The 17771-nt window shown below is 40.0% G+C and overlaps 1 protein-coding gene across 1 annotated transcript in view; it reads left to right on the top strand.

Annotated features, from left to right (window-relative positions):
- man1a1 (mannosidase, alpha, class 1A, member 1) overlaps nt 1-17771 on the top strand; it is a 163398-nt gene that overhangs the window by 69905 nt on the left and 75722 nt on the right. Inside the window, exon 4 of the mRNA XM_030721174.1 lies at nt 8239-8319. Within this exon, the coding sequence (XP_030577034.1) occupies nt 8239-8319 (81 nt within the window). The remainder of the gene's footprint in view (nt 1-8238; nt 8320-17771) is intronic.

Genomic DNA, 17771 nt, shown 5'->3' with positions numbered 1-17771 from the left:
TGCAGCACAATGGTGGGGTGGTTAGCACCGTTGCCTCACAGCAAGAAGTTCCACTTTGGGGCCTTTCTGTGCACAAAAACTGTGGCGCTTCATTTGTTGAGGTCTTGAAAAAGGTTGCTTCATTAAAATGGGTCAGGAAGCCAACAACAAAGCACTGTTGGAGCATAGTTTGTGATATGAAAATCGTATCTGGCAATTAAATAGCTGCAGATATGAAATAAAACTCAAAAAGCACTTAGCAGCTTTGGTCAAGTGGTGCTTACACTCGATGTTTAGTTTGTGATCTGGAGTTGAGTTTCCTGCAAACAGCAAATGAAAGCAGGGCTGTTCACTCGCAGATTTCCTGAGTGCAACAGTTTCACTGAAAAAACTGAAGCCTATCACTGGCGCAAATCCCAAATTTAGATCACCACCTGTGTTCTGAGTTTCGAGCCAAATGGGTTTTCATTTTCAGATTTGTTTATAAATTCCCAAGAAGATGGGATGTTTACTGTCAGTCTTAAAGGGTATTACAAGAGGAGGTGCTGTGTATGCAGATATTTAATTAAAAGTAAGATAAATCACACTTGGAGGCCTGGTTTGTTTTTTCTCCATGTGTGTTGCACTGAGCCATCACTTAGAATAAAAAGGCCTTTATTCCATAACATGCTGAACTACAGAACTACAGGTCTCTACTCGGTATAGCGCACTTGAAGGAATGCTTCAAGTTAAAAGCACCTTGCCAAGGACATATGCTTTTACACAGCACTCCTGAGGGCTGTAAAGTTTTACTGTGAGCTTATGAAAAATAGCAAAAACATGTCATTACTTCCTGTAGGTCAGACAGTGCTACTTTCCAGCTTGAAAGTAATTTTTTTTTATTGGCAGTTTGAATAAATATGATCCAGCTTATAGCTTTTGCGTTCATGACCAAATGTATGAAATATAATATATATATAGATACATGAAAAGGTGATCAGTTGATGGATCCATGTCACTGTGTAAAGCTTGCTTTACTACTCCCTTAACTTGGATGTTACATGAACCCTGTTTGTGTATCATAGACTGTACATAAAAGATGGATGGGGCTTTTTTTTTTTTTTTTTAAGCCACAAATGACCATATTTGGAAGAAAGGGTGTTGTGCCACGTTATCAGCTGCAGACAGGCAGCAGGTTAGCGAGGCGCATCAAAAAGAAGACATGAACATCTACTAACTAATGGTAACGTTTAAATAAAAGAATACACAGACTTCTTGGACGGTCTGTATCGCAGCAGCCTGTGGTGCACATATCTAGTGACTTGAATTTGGCAGATGTGACACAACAGAGCAGCAGTGGCTATTGCTGCCTAATTCAGTACTCACGTGTTACCTGTTGAAGCTGAGGCCCATGATAATGTAAACTTATGATATTTAAATGGGTAAATTATTTTAAAAATATATATATATAAAAAAAAAGTTCTCACCCCATAAACTAATAAAGGGTGAAACTACGTGTATAGACCAAAAACAAATTTTTTGTAGTAGGCTGAGGGTTGAGTCGCTTTTAGGACCTGACCTCAAGTGATCATTGGAGGAACTGCAGCTTTTGGCTCTTTCTCACAAGTGGCAGCCTCTAAGGCTCGACAACAAACCGTATGATGACGTTCCTCTAATGCAGTGATTCTCAAATCCAGGCCTCGAGGTTCGGTGTCCTGCAGATTTTAGATGTCCCTGATCCAACACACCTGAATCAAATGGCCAAATTACCTCCTCAGTATGCAGTCAAGTTCTCCAGAGTCCTGCTAATGACTTCTATGTTTGATTCAGGTGTATTGGATCAGGAACATCTAAAACCTGCAGGACATGAGGCCTGGATTTGAGAATCACTGCTCTAATGACCAATTAACACTGGGTCCCAAATTTGCTAAAATCCCCAAATTTACAGCCTGATATGAAAAAGGGTTTTGACCTTTATGGATGGATTCCTCCTTCATCACAACTGTGAATAATTTCGTCCATTTGGATGCCATTAGGGGTTAAAGTTAAGAGTGACTTTGGCAGAATCTTATCGGAGAAAGTTGGGGTTCAATTTTGGTGAGTGAGTAAGTAAAGTAACATTCATTACTAGATAAATGTGTCTGTGTGTTGTACCCATACAATTCATAAATGCAGCTTCCTTGCTAAACAAGCCTCCTAGCATTAGCAGGTAACATAGCATGCCACCAGCCCGACGCTCTGCATTTGCATTATTATTTTTTTAAAGCCATAGATGCTATCACTTTGTATGCATGTGTGTTACACAGCTGCTGCAAGCAGCCCGTGAGCATGTCAACAAAAATAAGAATTTAAAGTGTTTCCATTTCTAATACATTACTCTTGATATTTCAGCACATCAGCTTGTGCTCATATTAAGCACAAGACACACATGATGATTATTATAATGAAGACACAATACAATAAACATACTAAGCTCTAAATTGCCTGCCATTCAATATTTAACACAGTAGATGTATCCTTAATGATATTGCACATAGGCTAATGTAATTTTCTGCTGTCTAGAAGATTAGAAACAATTACCCGGGCTTCCAAGGGGCTCTGCTGGTAATGGATTGCAATATATTAAATGTGTTACCAAAACTGTTGAAAATGATGCCAATTTGACTCCACTAAACATTCTGAGAGTCTGCCAGATACAGAAAAATATATGTAAACAAAGAATTTTGAGTGTGAGAGCAGGAAATTGGTGTATTGACTCTGCTTTCTCTTCCATAATGTTATCAATAAAACCCGGAGGCAGAGAGTCCGCAAAGAGGTATAATGTTTGATATGTTGCTCTTGTGTTTTCCAGGTTTATTATTCATCTGCTTGTAATCGTATGCTCATGGTCGAGGAGTTTACCACTAATGAGTGTGTGTGCATGGACAACGCAAACACTGAGTAATATAAAAGTGCTTTCAGAGCACTTTCCGCATGAGTTGCTCAGTATTTACATACATTTACACAAAACCACACGTTAAACTTCACTTTGTAGAAAGTTGCAAGCAAGCACACAGGATTGTAATTCCCACCTGGGGAATATTGATTCATCAGTTTTAAATTCTGTCCACTAAACCTTTCCGGCTTTTATGACCGCCTATGAAAGGGCTCATCATTATAGAAGTGATATCTTTAAAAATCAAATCTCACACTTAAAGGTTAAAAGTCTAGTGCAGATTTCTCACATAGTCTTAAATGGAGAATCTCGTTTATTGTGTGTAATTTCTGCCTTTGCTGATTAATTTTTTGGGCACATGTTAAAGAGTAAAACTCAAACATTTTCCCTCCTTTGATGTTTGCTGTCCTCATTATAGCACCCCTGCTAAGAGCTCCTCATTAGGGCGAAACAGGCAGTTTCTTTGTCTTTCTTTTAGCATGGCCGTGATGTCAGATATATGAAATCTGATTCTGAAAACCAAAACGTATATCCACCAAACATGATGTAAAAGCTCAAGTAGTGGAGTCAGTTATTCCTTCAGATCAGCTTTAATCCTCATTACTGTCTCCAAAACTGTGGATGTTTTACTCGTGGAAGTTGCCACGTCTGAATTTTTAGTACCACTGCTTTGTGCATAATCATTATGGATTTACAGTATTTGCCAGCAGTCGCCCTGTCAGTCAAACAGCATTGGAACAGCAGGAAGCCCATTGTTTTCTGATCATTTCCTGCGGTAGCATAATGTCGAGATGTAAAGCTGCCTTTGATATTCCACTAAAACACTTTTTAATGGGAAGGATTCTGTAGGCTGCTGTGAAACCACTCTTTGGAGTTGAAAATGTCAGCCAAGTTAGCTGATGTAAGTTTGAGTCATTTTTTTTCTTTTTAAGGCTCTCTAAAAAACAGATTTCACTGAAATTACTGAAATTACTGAAATTACTGTGGAATAATAAACAGGAATTATGTTTAACCCTTTAATACAGAACCTGTTGTCTCACTGTTTGCGGACTTCTGGCAGCAATTACCGTAATAACCCTATATCGGGGGTGAATTTTTCCGATAGGACAAACGGTTGCGTAGTTATGGTAATTCAAACTACCTTTGATCTGACGTCTCAGCTGTGATACGGACGTTGTTAACCAGCTGTTTACGGCAAGTAAGGGCAGGTAACAGGTGAATTGGCGGTGATTGCCCGGTTAGAGGGTTAATATTAAAGTGATGACACTAGCGATGAGAGTTTGCCATTGCGCTCTCTGCCAAGTCATGAAGTAAGTAAAACAAGGCCGAGATTATTATCCATCTGTCCATCCATTCATTTGTCTGTCTGCCTTACAAGTCACCAGACCATCACAAAGCTAACACAGAGGCAGACAGTCCTTAAGGAGTTCAGGGACTTTTTTTTAGGGAAGAGTCATAAGTTCCTCCCAAAACATACATACACTTAGTGTGTAATTTTACCAGAAGACAGAGCCTCCCCAGTTGTTTTCTATAGGAAGGATGGATGGATTGAAGGATTTCTACCAGCCCCCAGCTGAAGAGCACATGTCGGATCATCCGTTAGAGCTCTTCCCTCCTTTGTAAACTAATAGATTTTACTCTTGCCTGCGACTGGAATATTTTCCAAAGTTTGCCTGCACCACTAAACCTGAGAAAGCTTGACAACTCACCCAGTGTGTCTCCTAAAGTCTGAGACTTTAGGAAGTGAGTTGGAATTGTTACTCTCTTTGGACGGCTTGTTCATTATCAGCCAGTGAAACAACATTTCTTGTGAAGAAAAAAGGAATTGTAGATTGGTACAGTGATATTTTACAACTGGCTACACAAGATCTGTAGATACACGTGGATCTGACGGGTTGTAGCTGGGAACATTATCTCCTAGGCTCATCTTGTTTTAGCCCTTAATTAGTTCTCTGCCTGGAAAAGTCCGTGCTTAGTCAGTTTCCTGTGCGGTGTGTAATGGGCCGAATGTTGCAACATCAGGAGACTTGACTGTTTGCTTGCCAGCTCTGTCAGGAGTGAGATAATGTCACACAGCTGCTGACTCAGAGGGTCATTGTCCAGCCGTTTAAAGCAGTGTTGGCTGCTTCCAGCTGTCACAAAACACTGCAGGATGACTGCTGACTAGATGTTTCCTTGATCTTTAAAATTCAGTTTAAATATTTCCTCATTCCAACTTTGGTAGAAAACCAAAAACTTAATCTTTTAGCTTATTAAAGCTCCACTGCCAGCAGACATCAAGAAGTCAGACGAAGTATTTATTATACTTTTGGATTACAGCTGCCTAAGTGTTAGTAAAAAAAATAAATAATTAAATTTTAATTAGAGCGAATTAACTACACAATCTTTCTAATCAGTCACTCAGAGTCGGGGAAAAAAAGACAGGACACATTTTGTCGGCACATAATTTGTTTTTTTCCCCACCCCCCCACCTTGCACAGTCTGTTGTCCTATCTCTAGTCGACAGCAGTGACTTATGAGAGCTGTCAGTCAAGCACAAAAACTTCATCCGCCTTGGGAATCTGTTCATAAAGGATGGACGTGAGAGAGAAATGAAGCTTCATTGTTCAGCTACTGAGACAAATGGCTATACAAAGTTACAATTTTTGTTATTTTTCACTCCATTAATTCTGCCCAGAAATAGATGCATTGTATTTTTTTAAAGACAGCACACTTTATCCCTGTTTTAAAGACAGTTTTTGGTATCTAAAGATTTCTTTAAAAAACTTTGGAAGTCACTGCTATTTTACAGACTGCTGTACGTGTGCCCTTCAAGGTATGCGGTGCTTTATCAGCAATTTTTTTGTTTCTTTTCTGTCACTTAAAAATATGCTGATGAACCAAAGGTCAGAATAACTCAAATTCTGACACATACATTAATGGATGTCTGCCTTTCCATAAACCCTAACAGCCCCACAGAGGATTACACATTATTAACGAGATAGTTCTTTATACACTATAGGTTTTTAAAAAGTAATGCTTGCATGGTAAACTTTGTAGGTTGACCACATCTGTATTTATATCTTTAAAGCTGGTTTGTTTAAATTAAACATTAAGAGTTTTCAGCAGGCTGCTCGGAGAAGCTTTTCCTGATCACAGCAGCGCGTTAAGCTTCAAGAGACACATGACATGAAAGAGACATGGCACCCACACGATCTTTGGCGTCCAATGTTTGTTAATATTAAGAAAATGTCTTTGTGAGTCAATTCTGTGGATAGATTTCTCTTGAAGGTAGAGGAATCTAATGTTCATTCAAATCCAGAGATTTGCTGCTTGTTCTTCCACAGGAACAAAAACGATAAAACACAAAAGTAGTTAGAAAAAATAGACAAATGCTCACAGTAAAACTAAGTTATTCAAATATTTTGTTTCTAAACTGCTATGTCTACAAATAACGTGTGGAGGCGTTAGGATGAACGAGACGAGACCGTGCTGTGTTACGGCGGAACCCCAACAACTTTTCTTGCTCTGTATCCAATACACAGGATAATACCAATGCAGGCAACTCAATACTGCCCTCTACAGGCCAGGAGTGTATAACACCCGTCACATAAACCGTGTCAGAAGTCAGCTGGTCCATTTCTTGGACCTCCTGAACTATTTTTGTCCATTCAGTGATAATAAAAAATATTTACTCAACCATTTCTTAGTTATTGCTTTCCTAGTTGCAGTTTTTACGTATCTGTCTTGTTTTTGTTTTTTTAAGGTCAGTTGGCACATTCCCCAAATGCGTAACATTAAAATCAAAGTTAATCTGTGGGCTGACTATTGATGTTCTTTCTGTTACCACATCCAACCAGTAAAAGGAAACCATAAGAGTCCTAAAAAAACTTCGGGCACACTATGGTCTACACGTGTTAGTTTCTTTGTCCCATCTTGATATAATATACATAGATTTAATGTTCAGATCTCTGTCTGAATATGAAGTTAAATAGATGGGGAAAAAAAGCTTTGGGCAAAGTCAGCAATTTCTTTTCTTTTTTTTTTTTCTTTTTTTAAAATCAGGCTGGTGATTCTATACATGCAGTTTTTATGCCCCAGTGACTATTGCAATTAAAGGTAATTTGATACTTCAAAATAGCAGCTTAAATAATTGGGATACATTAATTGAACTGGAGCAATATCTTGGATGGGCTTCCACGTCGGGGCCCATACTGTTGGCCAGATCCTGTTAAAACGCTCCAAAACATGATGTAGAAGTCAAGTTACATGACTCTAATTTGGCTACTGGCTACATATTGGCACACCTGTCAGTCAGAGTGGCCACACCCCAAATTATAAGATGTAGCACTATCCAAATGGATGACATTCAAGAGTCATGAAGAAATTACTCGTAGAGATCAACAACATCTTTTGTACCAGGCTGTAAACATACCGTGGGGTTTGAGTTACCAGATTGCTGCTTGGGAAGCATATGATTCCAATAGTTTGGATAATATGGTATTGGTTCTTAACTGAAACCAGTTTGTAGATCCCCCGTTCTTAAGATAATATCCTCAGGCGTACACAAAGCATGTCTAAAATGGGTAATAATTCAAAACTGCTGAGGCTTCAAGTGAAGGAATTTCCTTTTTCCTGGGTCACAGAGGCTCACTCTGAGGACGGGTGCTTCAGAGATCATTTACCAGAGTCACTCTCCATCTGGAGAAACCAAGAGCGTCTCTTTTCTGAGCTTCCGTTGCATAGTTAACATCCCTTAACTCCCTTACAACAACTGCCACATACCTAATGTTGTGTATTCAGAGTGACACATGGAGAGGAACGTGTAGCGTGCATGAACGGCTTGTTTCAGTATAAACGCATCTTGTTATCGCAGCTTACATGTGACAACCCGTGTACGGTCTCCTTTTGTCCTCGGCCGAGCCTCCTGCGTAAGTTCCCCGAATGTCCTTCCTGCACGAATGAACCTGATCTCACAAGATTTCCACAACACTACTCGTGCAACATACTTGCACGCCTCCTAAACAGATGCTTTCAAACAAATGCCTTGTGGGATAAGCCACTTCCTCTTTCTTTCATCCCGCCTCAGTTCTAACACACTTATTTGGCTACTCGGTCATTCGTAGCAGCACGGAGTATTCAAATTTATTCAGCTGTTTTCTGCATCAAACCGAAATATCTGTCTAGACTGTGAAAAGCCCACCTCTGTCTAATCCTCCTCGAGGCCAAGAAGAATTCCAGGGATGTTTTGGTGTAGAGTTTTCTGCTATATTTAGCTTGCTGTTTGTGGAAGGAGAAATGTGTATTCATGAGTAATTAGCTGTTATATGTCGTCTCATATTTCGTTTCCTTTGTCTGTGCTGCAGAATGCAGAAGTGTCGGTGTTTGAGGTGAACATCAGGTTTGTCGGAGGTCTGCTGTCAGCCTACTACCTGTCTGGAAAAGAGGTAAGGACCAAAATAAGGCTTCCTGTTTTTCCTTTTTTTTCCCTTTTCTGTATCAAATTAAACTTTAGGGAATCTTTTGGGGAATCTGTAGTCTGATTGATGAAGCAGATGGTACATTGGAGATTGAATGAATTAATGCCCGTTTTCATATGGTTAAAGTCTCTAGCGTTATCCCCTTTTAATAGCTGGTGCAGTTAGAGGTCTCCCATATGGCAGGGTGAATTTAAGTTCTCCTTTTGAGTATCAGTTTTCCCTCATCTAGTTTGATTGATTTGCTTCCAACCTTCCTATGGGTGGGAGATTAACTTCTGTGTTGTTGTCCTAAGATCTAGTCTTTTGTGGTGACTTTGCGCCTGTTAGCAGCTTTATTTAATGTGCTTCAGAGACTGAAAACTGTTGCTTTATTTAAAGAGTTCAGCCACATTTTTCCACCACAAGAAGTTTCCTTAGAGACAAAGAACCTTTAGAGGAACTGAACACGCCTCTCCTGCAGGGACCGGGGCCTGAAATTAGTTCTGGAACAACCCCATAATAATCCGACTCGGATGCTGGTAATTGAGGTTCGTAGCTTGCACCACAGAAATTTGTGACTGTCTTCTGGACTGGACTGGAGTCCGGTAGCATTCTCATAGAAATCTATGAGAGTCTTCTTAATTCCTAAAGGTGGTGGGTTACATGCCCAAACTGAAAACTTCTCCCACTTGTTCAAAAATAAAGTTTAAGACAGCTGTCGACATCAGCAGACTAATTTCCCACTTCTTTACTGGTCTTTAGGTTGAAATGCAGCCAGTCTTGTGGTCTGAAGCAAGCTTTCATTTCTTCTATATTCTGAAACTAAAAAGGTCAGGACACTCCTACCTCCTAAGAGCCAGTCAGGTTTTCCCATACTGTCTACTATCAACCAATCAGGCTGTTATGCTGACACATTCGAATATTGCGGGTTCACAGCAGTTTTAGCTGTGTGGTGGCAGTCATGTTTCTCTACTCTTTATCATAGTAAAGGTGGAATTAAATATACTTTTTGACTTTTTTTTGGCTTATTAAATGCACAGTGTGAATTAGAATTGCATTTGTTCAGTGTTCTGGTTGGATAAGCAGAGAGCCTGTTGGCACTCTGGATTGGAGCCCTTAGTGAAACTGTAATGTTGTGAAACTGTATGCATGTGTAGTAGAAGTATAACCTTTATGAAAACTTCTTTTCTTACCTTATTTTGAGACAGTTATTAAACTTTGAAGGTCTTTTGAAATCAGATTTGGCTGGTGGTGCTACACATGCTATTTTATGTCTGTGTGACTGGAAATTATTGGTTCAGGCTCCTTCCTCGTTCATTTAGATAAGGGGTTCAAAATAGCTGCCTGGAAGCGTTTCAGAAATGCTGCTGAGTGGGAAGGCTCTCTTCTGGAACACACATGGGGAAAATATATGTGAGGGCTAAAACTGGGCGGCAGCCCATCTCAGTCATGCTTAGAGGGTCTTAACCCCCCCCCCCCAAAAAAAAGTCAGCAACAGGCAGGATTATGCAGTAATTCTGAATACTGATGCAATGAGCTGCTATTTATCTCTTTTCCTCTGCAGTGAGGTTCATCAGTGAACTTTGCAGTATTACATATCATACAGCAGGACATTGGGAGGATGTAGGCTAATTTAAACCTTGAATTGGGTGGATTTCTTTATGTTGTGATGTAATATTTTCATGGATACCTTGTAACATTTTTCTTAATTAAGTTTGTATCACAGTCCTCTGGGGGGGGGGAAAAGTTGCTCTGCCCTCTTTTAGATGGAGTTTGGCTGTGAACAAAATTGGTTCAAGTTTGCCTTTGATGCTTTCTGCCAGACAGGCTCTGTAAGATGTTAAAGATCCTGCCAGTGAGGTTACTTTTCCTGAAATTGCGTAATTTAACCCAAATCCTGAGATCTTTTCCCAGAGCTAACCAAGTTGTTTTGTTGCCAAACCAGCCCAAACTGAAAACTTCTCCCACTTGTTCAAAAATAAGATTTAAGGCAGCTGTTGCTTTGTCATGTGTCACCAGACCAATTTCCCACCTCTTTACTGGTCTTAAGGTTGAAATGCAGCCAGCTGTCTTGTGGTCTGAAGCAACCTTTCATTTCTTCTATATTCTGGGACTAAAAAGGTCAGGACACTTGGGGTGGGAGCACTGCTTTACTTGTTAGGTGAAAGGGAACCGAGCGGTGGTATTCCCTCCATCCTGAGGGACAGAATATGTCCTGAAGTGTGTGAGTGCTGAAAAATGATTTCAGCAGTCTTGTTTTATGCAGAAAAATGAGCGAGGAGAGATATTCCACAGGGCTTCTCACTTTACTCATAGTGCCAGACCTGTTGTGACTGTGTGCGTGTGTATAAATCTGCTCAGTGACAAGAGGCTGTGAAAATGACACCAGAAGGGTATTGCGCTACTCTGCCGATGCAGAAATTATCTTAAACTCAGTTTTTCTTGATGTCACGTCTTCTTCCTCTCTTCTTATTATAGGATTCAGTCTCTAAATGAATGATGAAGCCCCACTGAAGAACAGATAATTCTGCACATCATTACAGCCCCAAAAATCTGATACCAGCATAGAAAATAACTAAAAGACCTTCACAGTCGAGTTCTGTGGATCTAGACTGATGTCACCAAGTGGGATTTTCCTTTAAGTGGCTTCTTCATTACCACTGACACTTCAGCGGTAATCAGTTCTTTACATGCAGGTATACACACTAATCTACATCTTCATCCCGGCAGTGAATGAACGCAACTTGTGAGGCTAAGCGCTTCTTTATTAGCGGTGAGAGGCGGTGCGGTCAGGAGTCAGACTGGGGAGCAAAACCCATTTCCAAGTTCAGTGAGCATTTCCACGCCTCACCAAACACACAGAAAATCTGGAGGAATATTATTTTTTACTTGTCAAGTGTTAGATGCATGAATTGTGTTGTAAGACTAAACGGTAACACCAGTAAGAACAGCGAGCGCTACTTAAAGAGTGCAAAGTGGTGAAGTTGTAAGATAGGAGAATCTTTCCTGCTTTCACTCCCAAAGCTGATAACAAAGTGAGGCACTATAATACTAATCATAGTGTGAGCCTCTGTGTATGTGTGTGTATCTCCAAAGTAAGCCTTGCATAACCCTATGAGTTTTTTTTTCCTCCCCTCTCTATTTTTTGATTGCCACGTCCTCATAGTAGCTTTGGCTACTATGAGGCTGTGGTTCAGGAGGTAGAGCACAAGGTCAGTTTATTTCACCTGAAAAGCAAAATAACAAAGTTTTTTTTTGTTTGTTTTTTTTTTTTTAAGTTCAAAAAGCTGACACTGAGCTACCTGCATTAATCTTTATTGGCAGCCATAATAATGAGAAAAACAGAAGCTTTTGATATGTGAACTGATAATCCTCTCAACATGAGTGAGATAGTGGAGGCAAACTGACTCCCCATCACTTGCAGTCACTCTTAGATCCATTTCTTTTATGAGTGTCACTCAATGCAGCATCTTCTTCTATTTCATCAGAACCTCACAAGGTCCCAATCATTCAGCTCCAGGTCAGGGTCCTCTCTTCTCATGGATAGATGGCCAGTGGGTGCCCTTGGGGGACTGAAGGCTTGTGATGGAGAAGATTACTAAATGTGGGCAGTGGTTAGGTGATGAATGACTGTCTGTGCATGGCTAGAAAACTGCTGGGTAACAGTGATGGGACCAAAACTGCATATTGACTAATTTGAAAAAGATTAGTGGGAATTAATTGAGACTGATGGTGAAACTATTAGCACTCAAAAATATGTCAGCTTTTAAGCACACTGCAAATGTAAATAAGTCCAGTAAAAAAAACATTTTTCTCATCAGCCAGTCTGATGATGATTTTCCCAACCAAGTATTCATCAGATTAGATCCATAAAAATAGCAGAAGAAGTGCCTTCTCCCCTTCTTATGCTTTCAAACTGTCTTTTAAATAAAACTGGTCATTCAGTTTACAGTCTCATAAGTCAAAGAAGATGGTTGAATATATACTCACCACCACTTTATTAGGTATACCTGTTCATCTGCTCATAAATGCAAATATCTAATCAGCCAATCAGATGGCAGCAACTCAGTTCATTTAGTCATTCATACATGGGCTGAAGTTCAAACAGAGCATCAGAATGACAAAAAGTGATTAAGTGACTTTGACTGTGACATGGTTGTTGGTGTCTGAGTATTTCAGAAACTGCTGATCTGCTGGGATTTTCCCTTCACAGCTGTCTCGAGGGTTTACAGAGAATGGTCCGAAAAAGAGAAAACATCCAGTGAGTTAGTTCCCTGGGTGAAAACACTTTGTTGGTGTCAGAGGTCAGAGACTAGAGTGGCTAGACTGCTCAGAGCTGATAGGAAGACAGCTGTAACCCAAAATCACTCATTCAAAACAAGGTATGCAGAAGTGCATCTCTGAATGCACGACACATCGAACCTTGAAGCAGCAGCAGAAGACCACACCAGGAGCCACTCCTGTCAGCTGAGAACAGGAAGCTGAGGCTACAATTCATATGGGCTCAACAACATTGGGCAATAAAAAAATTGGAAAAACATTGCCTGCATTTTGGCATTTTATCTAAAAGTAACCCGTCTTAATAGACGAGTCCAGTGCTAAAAGGTTAAATCCCATCCCAAATAAATTTTTAGCAATAATAATTAATGTAAATAATAGTGGGTGGGAAAAAAAAAACTATAGTGTCTTGTATGTGAAGTCTGTGGCAGAAAAAACACAACTTTTCATTTTCATAACTGTTGAGAAATAGAATTTATACTTGAGTTGTAGGATTTCTACATTTTCACCTCATGCATTTGAGGTTTCTAGATGAATCCAGTTTTCCTCTCCCACAGGCTAAACTCCCACAACCCACATCCAGGTACATTATGTGGACAGATATTTTTATAACAATCGAGCACTTGATAGGCATTATGTAACTTCCAATTTAGAGTACCCAAAGAAGATTTTTTATTTTTTTTAAAGAGAGAGGTGGCCAACTGAATACAGAAAATAATACTGTAGATTAGATTGTGACCTTTGAAAGTATTGAGCCTCTTGACTTTGTCTGCATTTTGTAGTGTTGCTGTCTGAGTTGAAAATGGATTCATTAGAGATAGGAGGCCTTGTCAATAGCCCACTCCACATATTCAAAAATGATCCTTTCAATTAAACCAAAACCTCCCATAACTGCATTAAAGTGTCCGACTTTTGAATTCACCCTCAAGCCACTCACTTTGTTCACAAGTTCTTACTGCGTGTGGACGCGCTTCTCCAACCCCTTTTCGAACAAGCCGTGTGGGCAAATTGCACCAATCTCTTCTTTTCCACAGCAACTCAGATTGTCAGCGGTGGGTCATCTAAACTGACAATGGTGAGAATTTTGATTGGCTTAAGCTGTGAAGTTTATAATCCTGAAGTTTTTGCATCTCAGTCTTGATCTTATCTCAGTCTTGAACTCTTGACTCTTGTAAATGAAAATTTTAATCAAGAGTCTTATTGTCCTTATTAAGTAAAGTTTAAATTAAAAAAAAAAAGTCATTATCACTATGGACTATAATGACCCTGAAACTAATTAGTGATCTTAGATAGCTGGCTAACCTTAGCTAATTAGACCTCACAACTGCAATGATGACCATCCTGTCCTCCACCTCCCAAACAGCAGAATTATTGACCCACCTAGAGTGAAGATGCATAGAGCGGACAGTACTTCTATTCACTTTGACAGGATAGTGTGGAAGTCTTTGTCAAAGTGGAGCTCTGGTGGGGACTTTGCTCCTGTTAGTGACTGAATACAGCAGCGGGTGCTGTAAATGGATCACGTGTACATAAATCTGTGTTTTCCTTCTTTTAAGAGGGAGTTTACAAGTGCCTTTATTAGATGGTTACAGGTAGATGACAGGAAGGTGAGAGAAACAGGGGGTGAAATGCAGGAAATGGCCTGCATAATCGAACCCAGGACGCAGCCTCTGCACATGTGGCGTGCACTCCACCAGGTGAGCTGCAGGGTGTCTGATAATTGGCAGGGTTTTGCTGCAGTCATGTGGAGTGTCCAGCACTGGGCAGCACATGGCAACATTTTTTTCTCTTTTCTTTTTCCTATTTTTTTTTTTTTTTTTCATTTCAAGGCTATGTGACTTAACAAAATAAACTTGATTCAAATACTCCAAGAAAAAAAAAAAATTGCAAAAGCCTAGTTGCACTTTAAGAGCCAAGAACACCTGAAAGGTCAGTTTAAATGTTGAACTGTCTTTTATATCTCAAAGCCCAAAGCAGGAAAAACTGTTTGAATTGTAGCTGCTGAAAACATTTAAAATTTAAATCTCAGCCCTGTTGGCGATTGAGCTTCTGTGTGAAACCAGTTCGACTGTCTTTGAAAGCGTAAAAGATGAAAGTAAATGAACTTTGAGTTAAAGGTAAGGTGCCCGGGATGGTTTAGGAGCATGTGAATGGTTAAAAGAATTTAGCATTTAACAGCTTTTTTCCATTTTCTTGGTCTGTCACCCACCATCCTTGATATCACATCTTGACAGTGATCTGAACCGAAATACATTTTGCAGTTCTGTTTACAGACTAAATTTTGGGACAAAGGAGAGATTTTTGTCTTGACAAGTGTGATAAAACAGGAGAGCGTGGTGAGAAGTGCTAAAGACAGCCAGAAGAAGCAGCTAGAGGAGCGTGGGGACTATCGGTTTTTGGCTCTGGCTCAGAAAGGCCGGCTCTTTGATAAAAATTTGATCAGAAAAGTACAGCCGGTACCGTCCCTGCCTGCATACAGATGTTAGCGTATGACCTCATCCACTGACGAAAGGAGAAAAGCGGATGTGTAAACAATGTATCGAAAGGTGGACAAAATATAAGGCTTCCGGTCATCTTCATAATCAAAGCTAAGTGCTTCAAAGGGGGAAGGACAGAGAAAGGGCAAACTGAGTAATAAATTTAAGCAGGTAAGCCAGAGCGCGAGCGAATAGGGAGAAGGAAGCAGTGCATGAAGGAAGATGTTGTCTGGGAGAGACTTGAAAGAAGTGCCCAAGGAGGTGATGATGGATGGAGGAAAGGAACTGGAAGCAGTGATGGAAAAAGTTTGCAATTATACAAAATAGAAAATCAAGTGGCAGGCGCCTTATCCCAGTTTCATCCACACCAAAAAAGGCAAAGAAAGAAATTAGAATTGCAATGTGTAAAATGTAAATGACAGCATCTGAAGAATTAACACATTCTCACTATGAAAATCTAATTAAATGTTACATTATTCATTGTAAGAGGAGATTTTCATCCTCTCCAAACCTTTATTCCACAGTGATTAGGAGGAATTCAAATGATGAAGCCTGATTGTGATGAAAACTAATCCCAATCTCCTTTAGTTGTGTCTGACAGAGTAATCTGGTGATGGCAGGGATGAGTGTCCCAGCTGCGTACCTCATCCTTTAGAAAAACCCGGATTAAAGCAAAAAAAAAAAGCCTGTCACTGGATAACAAAATCAGACACTCGACACTCAGGTGTCTCATGGACCTCCTTTAAAGACAGCGATGCCAAGAAAAGTCTGTTATCAAAAAAAAGTAATCAGGTAATAATCCTGTTGTCTTCTCAGCTTTGTTTGTTGGAGGACTTGATAACTGGGGTTTTCTTACAGTGTGAAAACAGACATCCTAATGAAGGTTTAGGGCCAGGGTCCAAGCATCCACAGTTCATGCCACACTATTATAAAGCAGTGCAGAATAGAACTGACCCATCCTAACATTTACAGTATAGGTGATAGTAAAAAAAAGCCACCTTATTAACAGTTCAAATGGTTACAAGTTGACTAGCCAATTGAGTGTTGCTACTAGTCAGTTCCACTAATAAACCATATTTTATAAAGTAAAACACCAGTTAAATATTTCTGAGATATCGTTATGTTACTCGCCACTAGCCAGGGCTATGCAATGATGGCATTCAAGAGGGGGGATACATCGTGGTATCTGTGTGTAGGTATTTCCTTTGTCCTCTCTTCCACAGATGAATTATCATACCTGATTTAGTTTTCTGAAGTCCACCTGAAGAGGCCATGGATAGTTGGTGCATCGTCTTTGCAGTTGTTCACTTGCAGCTTCACGCTCGTGGACTAATGACGGAATTTATGTCACTCAGTCCCAAGTGGAAGCTACACCATTAATTTTGCCTGTGTGAGAATATTCACAAAGGGTTGATGCAGCAAATGGCTCCAAATAATTGGATATTTACCATGAATGTTTGGCATATTTTTTTTTATGCCGGAGACTCTTCCTGACACAACCTCAAAGGGATTTGTGTCTCCTCCTGGTCTCGAACCAGGGACCTTCTGCATGATAGGTGAATGTGTAAACCACTACTATGAAGCCACAATTGGGCCCATATGAGAAGAGGACACGTAATTCTCTGACAAACTCATATCGAGTACATCATCATCCTGTGGCTCTACTCAGGCATCACTCTCACATAAAGCTGAGTATTTCCAGCAGTGTGAATGCGTCTGAGCTAGACGGGCTCCTATTGTGTGCTCATGGAAGAAGGAACAGTTTTAGAGAACATGCTGACCTGATTCCCCAGATAATTTCTGGAGCCTCTGTGAAAACAGCTTGAGTAAGAAAATAAATTTGTAACATGTCAGATGATGATAAAACATGCAAGAAACAAACTGACTGCTTAAAGGCTTCTCATCCAGGTGATCTCAGTCTCAACCATAAGGTATGAGTGATTATTTGTGATTTGTGACAAAGTGCCACTCAGTACTTTCCTATAACTTGGACTGGAGTGCATTCTTGGAAACACTGCACAAATCTCTTTGACTGATTCGGGTTGGAAGCGTTCGGTTGTTTCGTGGATCTCGGTTCCACTGAACAACAGAAATTAGCTGAACGTTTGGTTCCTCTTGCCAGGCCTTGATTCATTTCCTGAAAGCTTTTATTGTCACTGATTGATTTGGTGGCACAAGACGCTGGGCAGGCTCGTTCAGGATAGCGCAAGACGCCTTCGCCAATTCCCTCAACTAATTTATAGGTCTCTTTTAAGACACGTTTTCCTCAAGTATATTCACAAATCTCAGCAACACCCTGATCTGCAGTTTTGTTCTCTGATACTCAGCCTTTGTGATCCATTCAAACAGTTAAAGACTGAGCTGAAATCACTAATAACTAATTTTGACTAAGTCTTGTCCATACTAGTGATACTAGTGTTACTTATCATGCAGTCTCAAAAAACACTATTACCAGGTTATTGTATGACAATAAATTGTGGTTTGTTTGTCAGTCTTCTTCCTTGTTTAATAAGGTGCAAACCAGGTTTAAACATGTCAGAATTAGTCTTTATCCTATAATTGTTGTAGGACTACACAGAAATATGTTTATCCTCAATGTTTATCTTGTTCTCTGGACTACCTCATGTTCAATTTCACTGCCTGTATTTAAACACTGTGGATCGTGATGACAAGTACAAGAGAGCG

This window comes from Archocentrus centrarchus, chromosome 24 (assembly GCF_007364275.1).
Source record: "Archocentrus centrarchus isolate MPI-CPG fArcCen1 chromosome 24, fArcCen1, whole genome shotgun sequence".
NCBI classification, from domain to species: Eukaryota; Metazoa; Chordata; class Actinopteri; order Cichliformes; family Cichlidae; genus Archocentrus; species Archocentrus centrarchus.
Note: the sequence above shows the minus strand (reverse complement) of the source record. Positions and strands in the feature narration are given on the sequence as shown.